The sequence below is a fragment of the Magallana gigas genome, chromosome 3 (genome assembly GCF_963853765.1).
Source record: "Magallana gigas chromosome 3, xbMagGiga1.1, whole genome shotgun sequence".
Lineage (NCBI taxonomy): Eukaryota > Metazoa > Mollusca > Bivalvia > Ostreida > Ostreidae > Magallana > Magallana gigas.
Window position 1 is genome coordinate 9,372,512 of NC_088855.1, and position 14,621 is coordinate 9,387,132.

Sequence of the window (14,621 nt, forward strand, 5' to 3'; positions counted from 1 at the left end):
AATGAGTTCTACAATATTTTGCTAGTTTATGACTATCGTACTAGATTTTTGTAAAAGTGCAAGTATTCAACATACCTCTATATTCTATTTTATATAGTTACGTATTTATAGAACGATGAATAAATACATGTATATTTTCTTTGTTTCGCTTGAGTGAAAAACACACCAAACGGTTAGTTATATATGGAAAGGGTTGAATCTTAATTCTAAAACCTATGGAAACATTACAATTTTAAAACGGTAACTTAATTTATCAAATTCGTTTATTTTTCAATTAAAATAAAAAAAGATTATAATGAAAAAACTGAAAATATATGTAATCACCCATTCATATGATAATGCAAAATACTTAGACGACAATTCTGTATTTGCTTCAAAAGAGACTTTTTAATAATTTACATTTTAATATGTATTTGTTTTTGTTTGAGAATACGACGACTGTTAAGAGTGACATTGATTCATTTGATTTTTTGATTTTGAATCCGGAAGGAAATGAGCTTTCAGAGTAATGATACGGAGTGATAGCACCGCAGAACGAAAATTATATAAACTTATTAAAACTAAATATCCTTAGTCTTATGTTTATAATAAGATTGGAATGAAATGTTGATTTTACTGATAACTTCAGATGATGATATAAAAGAAAGTTTGTTTTAGGAGACAAAATAAGATTGAATGATAACAGTTTTATGTTTATTGTTCAAAGACAGTATTTTTTATGATTTAATAAAATATATTCCCCAATAAATGTATACATTTCAAAACAGCAAGATATATTTCTAAGGGTCCAATCAATCAACTATTCGATAACACTGTAATTAAGTCATTTTTCACTAACATTATTCATTTTTGAAAGTAATCTATGTTTTTGATCCGTAGTGGTTAGAAAGCTTATCAATTATAGCGTAATAAAAAGAGACTTTAATTATAAGGCTATCACCTGCCTAAAATTCGGTTAACCAGTTAGTAACGAATTTATATCTATGATAATAGTAATGACTAATCAACTAATCAACGTTGATTACATGTACCACTTTCCCTATCTAACTACTTCAATATCTATAATTGGGTTTAAAAAGAAAAAAAGTTGACGGTAAATAAATTGGTCATCTTGTCCGCAGTAAAAATATTTATGAATTTTGACCCCAATTTTTCGTTTTGGTAGAAGATAGTAAAACATTATTTAGGAAACTAAAGCACAATCGTATTCTTAATTTTGATCTTCGGCGATGCAATATACATGTACATGTAATAGCAAATTTAATGTGTGTTCATTTGGAATATTTAAAGGTGCACATCACTTGTTTTTCCTGTGTAAAAAATATTATTATAAAGACAATCCCTTTTATTGTTGATCTATTTGAATATCATTGATGTACATTCATAAGTTTGTGGTGATAACTCTTTGTCTGAAGATGAAAATGTAAAAATATTAAAAGGAGTAAAGCAGTTTGCATGGGATATTAAATTAAATTGTTTAAATGTATTTACAATCTTATCTTATTCAGGTTAATTCTACATATACACATTATTACATCATTTCAAAAAACCAAATATTTATTTTTGTTTCACCAACTGTACCATAATTGTTATAAAATCAAATGTTAACTGTATGACATTGTATAATATAATGGAGAGGACTATCCACGTTTTAAGAACTTGTGTCCAATCCTAAAAATCAATATGTTCAACTCAACTCGTAATTTTTTTAAAGCAAAAGTCGTGAACCATAGTTATCACAACCGCAATACCAATGAATCTTAGTTGATAAGGATGGTGTTGATATGTTCCATGACTTAACAAATTGAAAATTTTTATAAAATCGGGGATATCAACAAATAAGGAAATTATGGTAAGTAATCGGACATTCTTTTCACAGCAAGTATCGAGACTGCACAAAATGCTGTGTTTGTACGTGTTTTGTTTAATTATACATTCTTTAATTGAAGGTAAGAAATGTTTTGAGAAAAATCAAAGCTACCAAACTTTTATTTTTGTTTAACATGTTTCTGTGATTTTTAAAGTATATTTTCCTTGTTTAAAGAGCAAAAAAAAAAAAAAAAAAACTGATGTCAAATTTAAAAAATTACAAAACTGTCTGAAAGTTATATACACAACATTGTTTCATATAACATTGTAAAGTAACATATTTATGTACAAGTTGCAATAGTGTGTTTGTTTTCTAATCAGCTTATGTGACACCTGAAATGAAATGTTGGAGTACGGAGGACATCAGATTGAGAAAAGAAGGATTCATTAGTTGTGCAGATCAAATCATCATTGTTAAATATCTTGATATTATACCAGTTCATGGATCATTGAGATCTCACTGTCCCGATTTTTTGAAAATTTACCAGATAACAAAATGTACAGGATTGCGTAACACCTGTAACAGAAATGATGTAGATATTTTAGCAATTTTTGAGGAATATATTAATAACTGCCCTGAAAACCTCGAAACCATATGCATTTTCTATGATTGCATCTCAGGTAAGAAATTAAGCTCTAACTTCAATATAATTAATTGTTGGTAATCAAAGTATTTCAAATATATAACTGAATATTTTTTTGTCTTAAGATCATAAATTTAGGAAACATGTTATTTTCTTTGTTAATTTTTTTTAGGTTTTCTTCGTTAATTTTCTATAGTGATATGTGTTCATAATTTTAATTTTTGCTAAATACAAATTATATTGGAACTTAAAATGGGTAATATCATTGATATTTTTTTTTCTCATTTCTCATGAAGCATTCTTTAAATTAGGGCTTGAAAAAAAGCTTCATTTATATCTAATCGTATGCAAGTTTTTAAGCGGTCTTTCTGTTACAACTTCTTTTATTAAGAAAATATCAATTCTGTTTAAGGGTGTATTCTGCTCATTCACGAAAAAAAACCTACATCAAACTTTTTAGATGCTTGTGATTTTTTAGAAGTACTATTCCTAAGGAATAAATTGAAAACAAGAAAAGTGTATGTTCGTTTTCATTTAAGAGAGATCCGACCCCCAGAACATGGGCCAAAAATGGTGCATGGAAATTCTCATAGAAAGTGCAATTTGACCAGAAATTCCCTAAAATTAAGAAAATAAAGGGAGATTTCAACCTCTTTAAGTTTTGTTTACTTAAAAACATCTCAAGAGTTCATTTTTATGCACAATTTAGACTATGAAATAATTTTTTTGATAAGTTATGCCCAAAAATGTATGTTGCTCAAGTAAAATTGGAGCATCATTTTCGTTGCAAATATGATAAATAAACCAAAGATAGACGGATTTCTACAATCTAACTTTTTATGAAAATATTAGTACACTTTCTCTACATATTATTGATCCAAATGAAGGCATAAAAAGTAGGGGTTAGTGTGCATATAAGAAAAAAATATTGTTGGTTATATCCCCACCCCCTATTTCAGTTGAAGCATTTTATGGAAACAAAATAAGCCATATTTGGAGAAAAACATGAAGTTTTATTCACCAAAAATTTTAAATTGGTGTAATTATCTTTAACAGCAATTGTAATTATGTAAAGAAAAGATTTTAATGAACAAACAGTAGACATACAACCAATTAAACTTAAAAAAATAAGACAAAGAGGTGTATTTAGTACTTATAGACAATCTTCTGGATGCGACCTTGAATAACATGGAATGGCATAGGGTTTTTCTAGTTCATGAAATGTTCTAGTTTATTAAAGTATTTTATAATAATGTAATTATTCAATATAAAATTAAAAATGCATTTGATATTTGTTTAAAAACAAAGAATTTGGATGCATTAATTATAATTTGACAGTGATTATCAAGGAATACAAACAATGATATGTCGACAAAACATGCATCGTCAGAACTGATGTCTGATCGATAAGTTTTGACCAGTATGAATAGATGCATTTCAAATGATTGGAAGAAAAGAAATATATATAAAAAAAAACTCTCAGTAGCACACAATAAATGCAACAATGGCACACAATATACCAGTATACATAGCACATACTTTCTAAATTCAACTTTTTTGGTAGTTTGAAAGATCTACATGAAAGCAAATACTGATAGTTTATATACCTGGTACATACATTCATAATATATTTTACTAAATTGTGAGTTATATGGTATTATGGTAAATGAACTTGCATCAATGCATGGTGGTATTACAATGCTGCCTTATCTGTTGGAATAAATAGGTTACATGTGCAACAATTTACTAAATCTGATCAGTTGAAAAATTAACATTTGTCGTATAAAAATTCTCTGAATGATGAAACTATTCCATCCTTGTAGGGAGAACATAGAGAGAAACAATGGTGTTAAAAGTTGATATTGATATATCTACATGATTTTTTGAAGAGCTGGGGAGAGTTACATCATACAGTACATACTAGAGCTAATATCTAGTTCAGGGAAAATGAAAATCAAAGGCAGTATATACACTTCTGTCATAATATGAGCTTAATTAACTTTCACTTAGAAATGTACTTCTAAAATGTTCAGCTATGGAGTGTATGATCTTTGATGACTTAGTCACTCTTGGTCTGCTTCCACATTCTTCTGATAAAACCTGTCGTATGCCCTCTTCCTCTCCCCTACTAAATGCTAGCTTTAGAGCTGCATAGTTCAAGTCACTGGCGGCAATTTTAGTACCCATGCACTTAGTAATTATTTTTTCATTGACAAGTCCTTGAAGAGATGGTAGGTTGTGGGCTGTTACTCTTAAGCTCTCATGTGAAAAAGTTGCACATGGCAGAGAGAAAGACGCCTTCAGTCTATTATGTTCATCAAAATTAACTAACCGTACAAGTCTTTGAAGGAACACGACGTCTTGTAATGCGTCATGAGCGGCGTAGTCACAGTGAAGGAACGATGAAACTAGAGCCTGTTGGGAATAAGATGGCAACCCTGGGAATTGTGACCTAAACAAAAGCTTGGTATCGACAAATCCAGCAACATGATCTTTAAAAGTATCCATCTTCCCAACTGCTTCTAAGGCGTTAAATAAAACATGGCAGTCATAAGACTTGATGTTATGCCCAGAAAGGATGGCACATTTTCCTTGTCTAGAAATAAATTCAACAAAGGACTCTAAAGCAGAGGACAGATTGCTGGAATGGACAGGTTTGCCTCTGTGGAACATCTGACTGCCTCTCATCGTTATGCCTGTCACATCAGATGCTGAGGTAGAAATGGGAACTTTTGGCTTGACAAAACACTGCCACTGATTTTCTCCGCATACAGCAGCCATCTGGGTAATGTGGGAATTACGACCTGATAAACATAAGTAAGAAAAGTTATTACCCATAGATTTCCACTAAGGGCTAGAAATGTAGAACATACATTTTTAAATGGTTGAATGTTCCTGTCATTGTGTAACAGATTAATCATTAACACTGAAATAATTATACATAATAATAAGATTTATTGTGCCCTGTACATGCATTAGTGCTGTAACATTCAAATATGTTTTCATGATACATATAGCTCTACATGTTACACAAATATCAATAATTTAAATGTTAGCTTGTCAAAAAAATATTGATCAGTTAATGATTTTCTTAAAATATGCGAGAGACCAGCTAGAATAATAATGAGAGGATATTCTCACAGTAACAATAAATCACTTCTGATTTGTAGATTCATTGACTGTGACATAAATAAACACTAGTCTGTGATACTTCGTTCATTAGTGACTAACATTATCAATGTTGCCCTCAACCTTAAGTCAACATTTGTATATCATTTACCTAATCCAGTGGTTTCTAAATCAAAGTATACAGGTATTGAAGCTGACTTTATCCCAACATCCTTTGGTGGAACTCTCGGGGAAGGAATCTCGTTTATGTCCTGATGAATCATGAGCTCAACAGAACTGCCATAGCTGTCTCCCTCTCTCAGTTCTTTCACTGCATTTGACTTGACTCTAAATATATATGATAAAACTGAAGAACTTTCCAGTTTTGATTTCCTTTTAAGTAGGAAAGTGTATTTCTATTACAGATTTACAAAAATAATTTTTACTTGATTACTATTTCAACATTTCACTTATGTTTATAAAATATCTACAAACACCAACCAATCTGAAAATGTTCTCATTTTGTTCAGTAGTTCTTTGGTATAGAAGTGATCAATGTTTACCTCCTGTTCTTGAGCTGAATTCTCCTCAGTTTATATTTCCATGTTGAACATATCGCCTTTCTCTTCCTGGCCTGCATGTCACGCAGTAAGGCAAGTCTTCGTGTATGGCACCCAGGAGAGAGTCCAAGTTCTCTGTACACCTAAAATGCCAAAATAACCTTAATTATGGTCCTAGCTAGTGGCTTATGTTTTTTTTCTTCAATCTTCAATAACTGCAAATACTGGTAATTATGATAGCATTCAATATGAAATGTAATTTATTCAAATACAAAGAACATACTGATATAGAAAGATAGCCAGGCATCTTGTTTTAAATTGTTGGTTCATATTAAAATATATTTCTTATGTATAATCAAAAATCCCTCTACCTTCAGTAGGTAACTTTGTCCATCATTCTTTTGTGCAACAGCAGATGCAATCCTCCTGTTCAAGCTGGCTGATCCACTGTAAAACTGTGTTTTAGGAGCTTTTGATGCAACTGTTTTGTTGAAGCTCTCATTGGCTTGAGTGCTACCCATTGAAGAAAGCTTTTGACTCTGGGATTTGTAGCTATGCATCAGATCTCCAAGAGCTGTCTGGAGGGGAATATCTCGAAGAGGTTTTCCATAAGGAAATGAAGAGTATTTTCTGCTGGGGTTGTCTATATGATGGCACCATGAAGACTGGCAAAATGAGTGGTCCCCAAAAGGATGTCTACTGATTGCTTCTAACCCATTCTCTATACCATCTGAATTTCCTTGGTTCTGAGCCAGCATGTAGTCCAAACACTTCTGCAAATACTTGAAAACCTTTGGATTTTGCAACTTCTTGTGCTTGTTTCGCAAGGAGTACAAGGCATTGCCAATATTTTTCTTTACGTGGTTTTTATCAGACTTTTTCTTTATGGATGGATTAACATTTTGTTTTATTCTGGCAATTGTTGTTGTATCATCATCTGCAATGATTGTCTCTACCACGGCTCCTTTTTCTTTACATGTTTTCATCATCTCAACCACCATATCCTGCTCCATGGCCTTAGCACTTCCACTCCAGTTCATCCGACAGTCATGCTTATTTGGTGTTTTTCCTTTCTTTGCCGAATTATCACAGGTCTTGCAGAACTTGCTGCGCACATTATATCCAACAACTTTTCCTGTTTTGGCCCCAATCATTGAGCAGTGACCTACAAAGTCAAATTTTTTAATGAGATCTACTGGGTAAAATGTATAAAATAGTAGTCAGCTAGAGGACATGATTTTAATTTACGTCAGTTATATACAAGCAAAGTTTAATTGGCATTGTTTGAGTTTGAACTTTGAATCAAGTTTATATGTATATAGTTTTAAATTCAGTTATAAGCACCTGAAAGACTGTCAAATGATCTGCCACTTCCCCTCTTCTGCCATGCACCATCAACACTTACAGTTAGCCCATCAGTATTTTCATCTCTAAAAAATATTACAAAAATATAATTTTTTCAATTGAAAATTTTATATAAGGGTATGAAAGTAACATCTATGTACCAAATAAAACTTGTAGATTTCATAATTTTTCACTCATTAAGGCCACACCAATATAATTTCTTGTTTGTCCCTGCATGCTCGTATTTAAATAAAACTATCTAAATATTTTTTTTATTAATAAATCACATCAAGGAAACTCTGTGTTGTTTTCTTTTCTATTTCTGCTCTATTTTTCACATTTTAAATAGTTTTAATTTATAAATTAGAAACAAGTAGAAAAAATATAACCATCAGCACAAATTTATTCATGTACCGCCTAAAAATTTTGGCTACAAGAAATAATAATTTAATTTATTATTTAATCGCTCGCCCGCTTGTACCTTTCACCGGATGTCAGACTGAAAAGAAGTTATATTGGTGTGGCCTAATGATTTATTAGAGACATATTTAACTTTTTAAAATAGTTAAAACAAGCATATTTTTATGAGGTTATGCTGAAAAGTATTTTCAGATATAAATGTTTTAAATTTAAATGGTATTATAAATACATGTACATGTAGCAGAAATGCAAAATTACATTTTAGACAATTTCACTTCTTCTGATAAATTTTCCATAACACTGGCTTGGGCAACACATTCCATTGCACTTCCCATCTCCTTCTCTCTTTTGGAAAGGAGGGTATTGCTGACTGGTGGGATATTAAGGGCTGACAAGAAGCTATTAACTTGCCTTCCACCAATTCCACTGTGAACCATTGCTTTAGAAATTATAAAATAGAAGGTTTAATTTTTCAAACAACAAATACTTTAAATTACAAAGACAGCAGCTTTCTTATTCTTATGTATTTCATGCAAGATACATTTGAAACTTTCTTCAATTTTCAGATTATTGAGAGTTAATACACTTAATTAGTAACAACTGAATTCAATTTATCTCGCAACAACCCCTTGCATTGACCTAATAAAAGTAACCTAATAAACTAAAGCTATATTCAGTCAATGCCTCAATATAGCCTCGTGCATTCAACCGACGTTCAAATGCACTAATTATGAAGTCATCTTTCTTGCCTCTACACCATGGCGTCATGGTTTCAACTGCAGATATGCAACAAATTTTGTCAAATAAAGCTCATTTAGGGTGCAAAATGTGATATTATGTTGCACGTTAAACAAAATACATGATAAATATCTTGAAATATAAGCGATATTTGGGCTCAGGTCAAAGAGGACAAGGCTTAGGACTCCACAAGCCTCGCCCTCACGTTTTTCTTACCCTCGCCCAAATATAGCTTATATTTCCAGACAGTAACCATGTATTTTATAAATATATGTGAAATTCCTGAGAAGAATTCCTCCATGTTGTGTTCATATAAAATAAACAGATTGATTGATCAGTCACAGTTGCTCACATAAAATATTATGTAATTCTCAAATAAGTATAGAGCATTTTTCTCATTTTTTCGCCTACACTATGATGGTTCTCGGGCTAATATAGGACGCAATATAAAATAAGCCATGTATTTAATCTATATGTATTGTACACAAAATTGTGTTCTATACTCTGTTCCGAGTTTTTGCTTCCAACACTTTTCGCTTGATATTTCGATAATCATTAATACCTTTGAGCTCAAACTACGTTCATCCACTAATATGGAAAATGTCCAGATTATCTATTTTGAAATGCCCTCTCTAACGCTTCAGGTTTCAAAACACAACCCAAAATACAAAAGTCGACATGGGTTTTACATTACAATACTCATGATTAACCCCAGATGGTAACGTTGAAAAATTGTGCGAGGTATTCCGAGTGAGTTCCAAATGGTGAAAAGATGTAAACATTTCCCAATATAAATCTCCGTAAGAAATTTAATTTCGTTCCTGTGAACTTTTATGATTGAAAAAAGATAATGCGTCAATGAAGATATTTTGGATATTTTCCCTTTTATTGATTTCACAGATATGTGTATTCTCATTAAAAATCATCAAAAAACGCTGGAAGCAATAACTTGGGACAGACTATAAGTGAGCTATACCGCTTTCTGATATTTCAATACAGATGCATGCATGTGTTTTAAAATCAAAATCAAATGTGTAACTGTTATGTCTATATTATTATCACTGTTTACCTGTTGCAAGCTTTGAATTTGCATCCCATATGCCATTATGCCTCTTCCCAGTGGGTACACAATTGATGTAATTACAATTTGTATTGTAACAGGGAACCTGAAGAAAAGGGTTTAATTGGTATATAAGCAACTCAACTATAATTTCTACTAATCAGAACTATACTGGCGTGCGACCAGTTCTCGCCGAGTACCATTTCTCGCCAGTACATTGTGACGTCATTTTATCAACACATAAAATTATAGACGAAAAATGACGTCACAATGTACTGGCGAGAAATGGTACTCGGCGACAACTGGTCGCACGCCAGTATAATTAATATGCAAATATAAAGTACATGTAGATCTTATGAATTAGTTTTGTGATAAACACTGATATACTTGCGATAAATCTCTACATTATGTTTTTAAAGAAAATTTCATTATACTTTTCATGAGGAAATTCTACATTATGCTAGAGACATAAATAACATGTTATTTACATGTATGTCTCTGATTATAAATGCCAATCAATTCCGTCCACTTGGAATTTGTTCAAAGTTTGTGAATTGTGGCACAACTGTATTTTTCAAATTGTTGCTTCATTAAGACCTCATATTATAAACAATCGTAAATATACTTACTTTCAGAAGTGCAGAAAGGCCACATGTCTTGATGTCAATTGCATGGGAAAGTTGAAGTGGGACTCCACATTTTTTACAACCCGATAAGCCCTGAGCTAATATATCTAGCTCTACTATTCTTCGCCCTTCTCTCCAATTGTGTGTATCACTAAATCGTTGTGTAGCCTCTTCAATCGGGACGTCTGTATCACGTTCGCTGTTTGTTGATCTATTGTATGTGTGATCATTTGCTACAACGGCAAAACTCAATCCCCCCTCCCTTTCTTTGTCTTCCTTGATGCAATTCTGCCGGGCTGCCAAACTTGCCGAAATTTTAACCAATCTTGATGTCTGTTCTTTTGTTTTAAATCCCCTATTCAATTTTTTACCCATGAAATCAGAAGAGGATGAAGTGACATATCTGCCGAATGACGTCTGCTGTTTACATTGATATGTCGCAAAATTCCAGAGTCTCTTGATTGAAGTTGATAAGATAAAACAAAGCCTTGGTTAGTTGTTAATTGTTTATCTTTTATCAAGATGATGATGTTTTTACATTCTTATTGACATACGAAACATTTGCGAATTGTATAATTTACGACTCTCTCAAGAGTTACCTCCCGTTGATTAACCCCATTTACGCGCGCGAATATTCAAAAGAATACACCCTTAAGATAGATATATTGGTTTTTTTCTTCATATTTTGCATTTCTATATTTAAGACTCATTTTAATAATAATACAATTGATTGTAGGCCCGATTAGGAACTTGGTGAATAGCCAAGCTCTGACAAGACCCTCAGGAAGCTATTTTCAAGCTGTTCAGTTTTCTGGATTTTTGCAATGTTCCTTCTATGGCGATATATCACAAATAACTCTCTATAAAACGGAATCAGCAGATATTTTGGTGCGAAGTCAAAATGGATCAAGGATGTTGGATTATAAAAATATGTTTTGCTGTATGTCATTATTTTACCTGATAAATATTCTAAATAAAATGTTTTTAAGTATAAAAAAATGTTTTTAAGTATAAAAATAATCTAAATATACAGTATGTCTAAGTTTTTATTAACTCCGTCACTTCCTAAGAAATATTTTGATATTTACAAATACCATTCCGTCAAAACTGCATCAATTATCTAGAACGAAAAAGTTCAAGAATAGGGAATTGGAACGTCCCCTTTCATTGCTTTAGATTTTGATACACGGCTTTAAAACAAATTACCGGGAGTTTACATTGCAAACGACATGGACGTTTCGGGATCTTGATGCTGAAAAATTATGCGAGATTTCCCCGAGTAAAAAAGAGGCATGTGAAAGTGAATTTGGAATTGTTTGCCTTACTATGACGTGTCAACATTGTTTTGCTGATACGAAAATGTTTTTATTACAAAACAATATAAAATAGGGGAATCGGGGACCTCTAACAGACATGAAATCTAGGGTTATTCTCTCTTTGTTTCTGTTTGAATATCAAATTAAATATATAGTCATATTGGTATTAAGGCTAAAGATAATAATATTTATTTATTTTATATTAAAAATATTGATTATATTGATTTTCATTATAATTCCTATTACTAAATTAAACAAATGACAGACACCCTTTACATTTATGGTCTGTTTTGATCAAACAGGCATCTACAAAATTTCAAACGTTGACATCATTGGACCCCTTCCTGTCAAACATAATTATCCCTCGGAATACCACCGAAAAATATCTTGATCTGCGATAGTTATCTGACTAGTAAGACAGCAACGAAGATGAAACCATTAATATGACATGCATGTATATTGATTTGATTTTTTTAAAGTCGTGCTATTTATTTCAACATATATTAATAAATACATTTTCAGATAATTTTACCAATGGCGAATACAGCGATGGATTGTTTAAGTGTTGTTCAAATTTGATCCAGGTTGAAGCAATATCAATAAGTATTTACTCTGGACAAATGAGGAATATAACACTTCTAATAGAAGGTAAAGATTATCAACAACTCTCTAATACAAGTAGGGAAAGCATGAAAAAATGCTCATGCCCTCTCTCTCTCTCTCTCTCTCTCTCTCTCTCTCTCTCTTGGTAATAAACTTTTTCTCTGTTAGTTTGTTGTATAAATGATAATTAAACAGAAAACTCTTAGAAGAACAATAATTAGCAATGGTGTTTTAGCTTTATGATTATTTTCGCTACTTTTGAAAATGCTAGCACCAAATACATGTATTTGGTGGTTTGTTCATAGTGAATAATATAAATTCATTGCGCACTGTGTATTATGTGGTAAGTAGAATTCGTTGTCAAAATATGTATTCCTCTTGTCTGATTTTTAGGAGTCATACTTTATCAATGTCGAAATAGTACCCATGAGCAAGAAACGAATGTCCAAATACAAAAGTTGATATCAACCTTAAATGGTATGTGTCGGTAAAATAATATCTTTAATATTGTGATTGATGGGTTTTTTAGTTTTTTGGGGGGTTTTTTTTTGGGGGGGGGGGGGTGGGGGGGGGGGTGTATGAAAAACAAAAATGTAAAATGTGTAGGAAAGGCAAATATCTTAAAATAAAAATGAAAGTAGAAATTTTATTCGTCAGATTTTGCAATATACTTTTTTCTTTTTACAGACGACGAATGTGGATGGTTTTCTAAAGAGCTTCTTCCCTGGACTTCCACTCTTTTTTCTTCAGCATTATCTTTGATTCTGATAGTCGTCTATATCATTAAATGTTTGTCTTGGAAAAAGCTGAAGGGTAATTTATAGTGGTGTTTATGTTACTTTTATAAGATACGTACAATCACAATGGTAAATTTTTACTAATTATTTTTTTTAGTCAAAATTAGATTGCTAATAAAAGTCATGAATAGTTAATTTTAGCAAACAACTTAAATAATAACTGCTCAAGGATAAACAAAATGACATTCATATTATGATTTAGAAACTGGAGTACCTTACAAAATCTGAAAATATTATAAAGCCATTTTTTTAGAATAAAATAAATATCTCATCATATATTGTTTCGATAAGTGTAAAATTATTTAAGTGGTCGTTTGCACTGACCCAAATGACAGAGTAAGAAGTTAAAGCAAATGTAATAAGAATTGAAGAACATTTCATTGATAGATCGAGTATAAGAGCAAAAAGTCATGTTAAGCTTTCATCATCTAATAAAAAAAAGAATAATTAAGATGTTATCATAAAACTAAGTTGAAATTTAAATTGTTACTGCATGAATTGCAAATAAAAAAAATGATTGATGATGCTTTATGCATAAAGGTTGTTTTTACCAAATCATAGGTTTAAAGGATTTCGTTTTGCTTTCAATTCACCCCAAAACAGTATTTATCAAAGAAAACATGACCAGTTCAAAAGAACACGTGTCTAACGGCACACTAACGAGGCAGGGAAATAAGGGGGAGGTCAATAGATTCGATAATGCGATTGAAATATTGCTGTTGCTACTAGTTCATCTTTGCGTAATTTATAAGTTGCACAATATAGATATTTACTTGTTTTACAGGAACATCCTCAAAGACAATGAGGTAAATTATAAAAGACTTGAATTAAACGATGTATGCATAACTGTAATAGAAAGAATTGATAACATAACTTTTTTATTTTCATTTTCACAGTACAGTTCACCTTACTTCTAGTCATCAAAGATATCTACGTAGAAATGTAACAGACAATAACTATGAGACTCCCCATCATTACACGGAGATACAGGTGTAACTGTATGGCGGGTCTAACTGTACTTGTCTTGAAGAGTTGTACAAAAAGGTGGGGATAGACGAGAAATGGAGACTTTAAAAGAATAAGTATGAAACCGTTTACAAGTAGTGAAGAATACAGTGTATGTATATCCTTCTCTGGTTTATACTCCGTTATTTAAATCGTTTTTTAATCATTATGTAAGTTTTATTGCATTGGTGGACAGGTTTTCTTATTTGTATATATCTATGTAGTTTTTCCATTTTTCTTGTGTGTCTTCGGCTTGTTAACAACTCAATTTTGTCTAATGTCTAATATTTGTATCTAACTTAGTGCTTGTCTAAATACAAGTACTCAAATAATATTTTTTCTTATATTGTTTTCGTGTAACCTACGAGTATTTCGTATTTTTTTTTTGGCAATTTTTATCAATATCTGTTTTTATGAATGTTTGAATGAAATGTATTTGGTCATGTTTTATGATATGTTGATTTCCATGTATTGTAGTTATACATTTTCATAAATTAATTTTGATTAATTACTTAAAAAACATAAGTATAAACAGTTTAGGTAACATTTATCCAAAGAGTCTACATCTTTATTTTCACCTTATCATGGGTC

At 31.4% G+C, this 14,621-nt stretch overlaps 1 protein-coding gene and 1 long non-coding RNA gene across 2 annotated transcripts; one reads left to right on the forward strand and one right to left on the reverse strand.

Annotated features, from left to right (window-relative positions):
* Positions 1-2,136: 2,136 nt before the first annotated feature.
* On the forward strand, positions 2,137-13,044 carry LOC109620169 (uncharacterized). The gene is made up of 5 exons (XR_010711778.1): positions 2,137-2,490; positions 11,046-11,249; positions 12,148-12,273; positions 12,622-12,705; positions 12,916-13,044. It is a non-coding gene; the product is annotated as an uncharacterized lncRNA (long non-coding RNA).
* LOC105339155 (uncharacterized) lies at positions 3,373-10,874 on the reverse strand. The gene is made up of 8 exons (XM_066078403.1): positions 10,313-10,874; positions 9,693-9,789; positions 8,144-8,324; positions 7,466-7,551; positions 6,493-7,286; positions 6,125-6,264; positions 5,734-5,909; positions 3,373-5,257 (listed from the first exon to the last, which is right to left on the reverse strand). Exons 1-8 carry the CDS (start codon positions 10,682-10,684, stop codon positions 4,449-4,451), a joined length of 2,655 nt encoding a protein of 884 aa, XP_065934475.1. The 5' UTR covers positions 10,685-10,874; the 3' UTR covers positions 3,373-4,448.
* Positions 13,045-14,621: the final 1,577 nt, after the last annotated feature.

What these genes read in the sequence shown, in the direction of transcription:
- LOC105339155 (XM_066078403.1), bottom strand. Translation starts at nt 10,684, where the DNA reads ATGGGTAAAAAATTGAATAGGGGATTTAAAACAAAAGAACAGACATCA. An exon ending in GCCTTTCTGCACTTCTGAAA is followed by an intron (nt 9,790 to 10,312) that starts GTAAGTATATTT and finishes CCTTTTCTTCAG; the next exon opens with GTTCCCTGTTACAATACAAA. An exon ending in GAAGTGAAATTGTCTAAAAT is followed by an intron (nt 7,552 to 8,143) that starts GTAATTTTGCAT and finishes AATATTTTTTAG; the next exon opens with AGATGAAAATACTGATGGGC.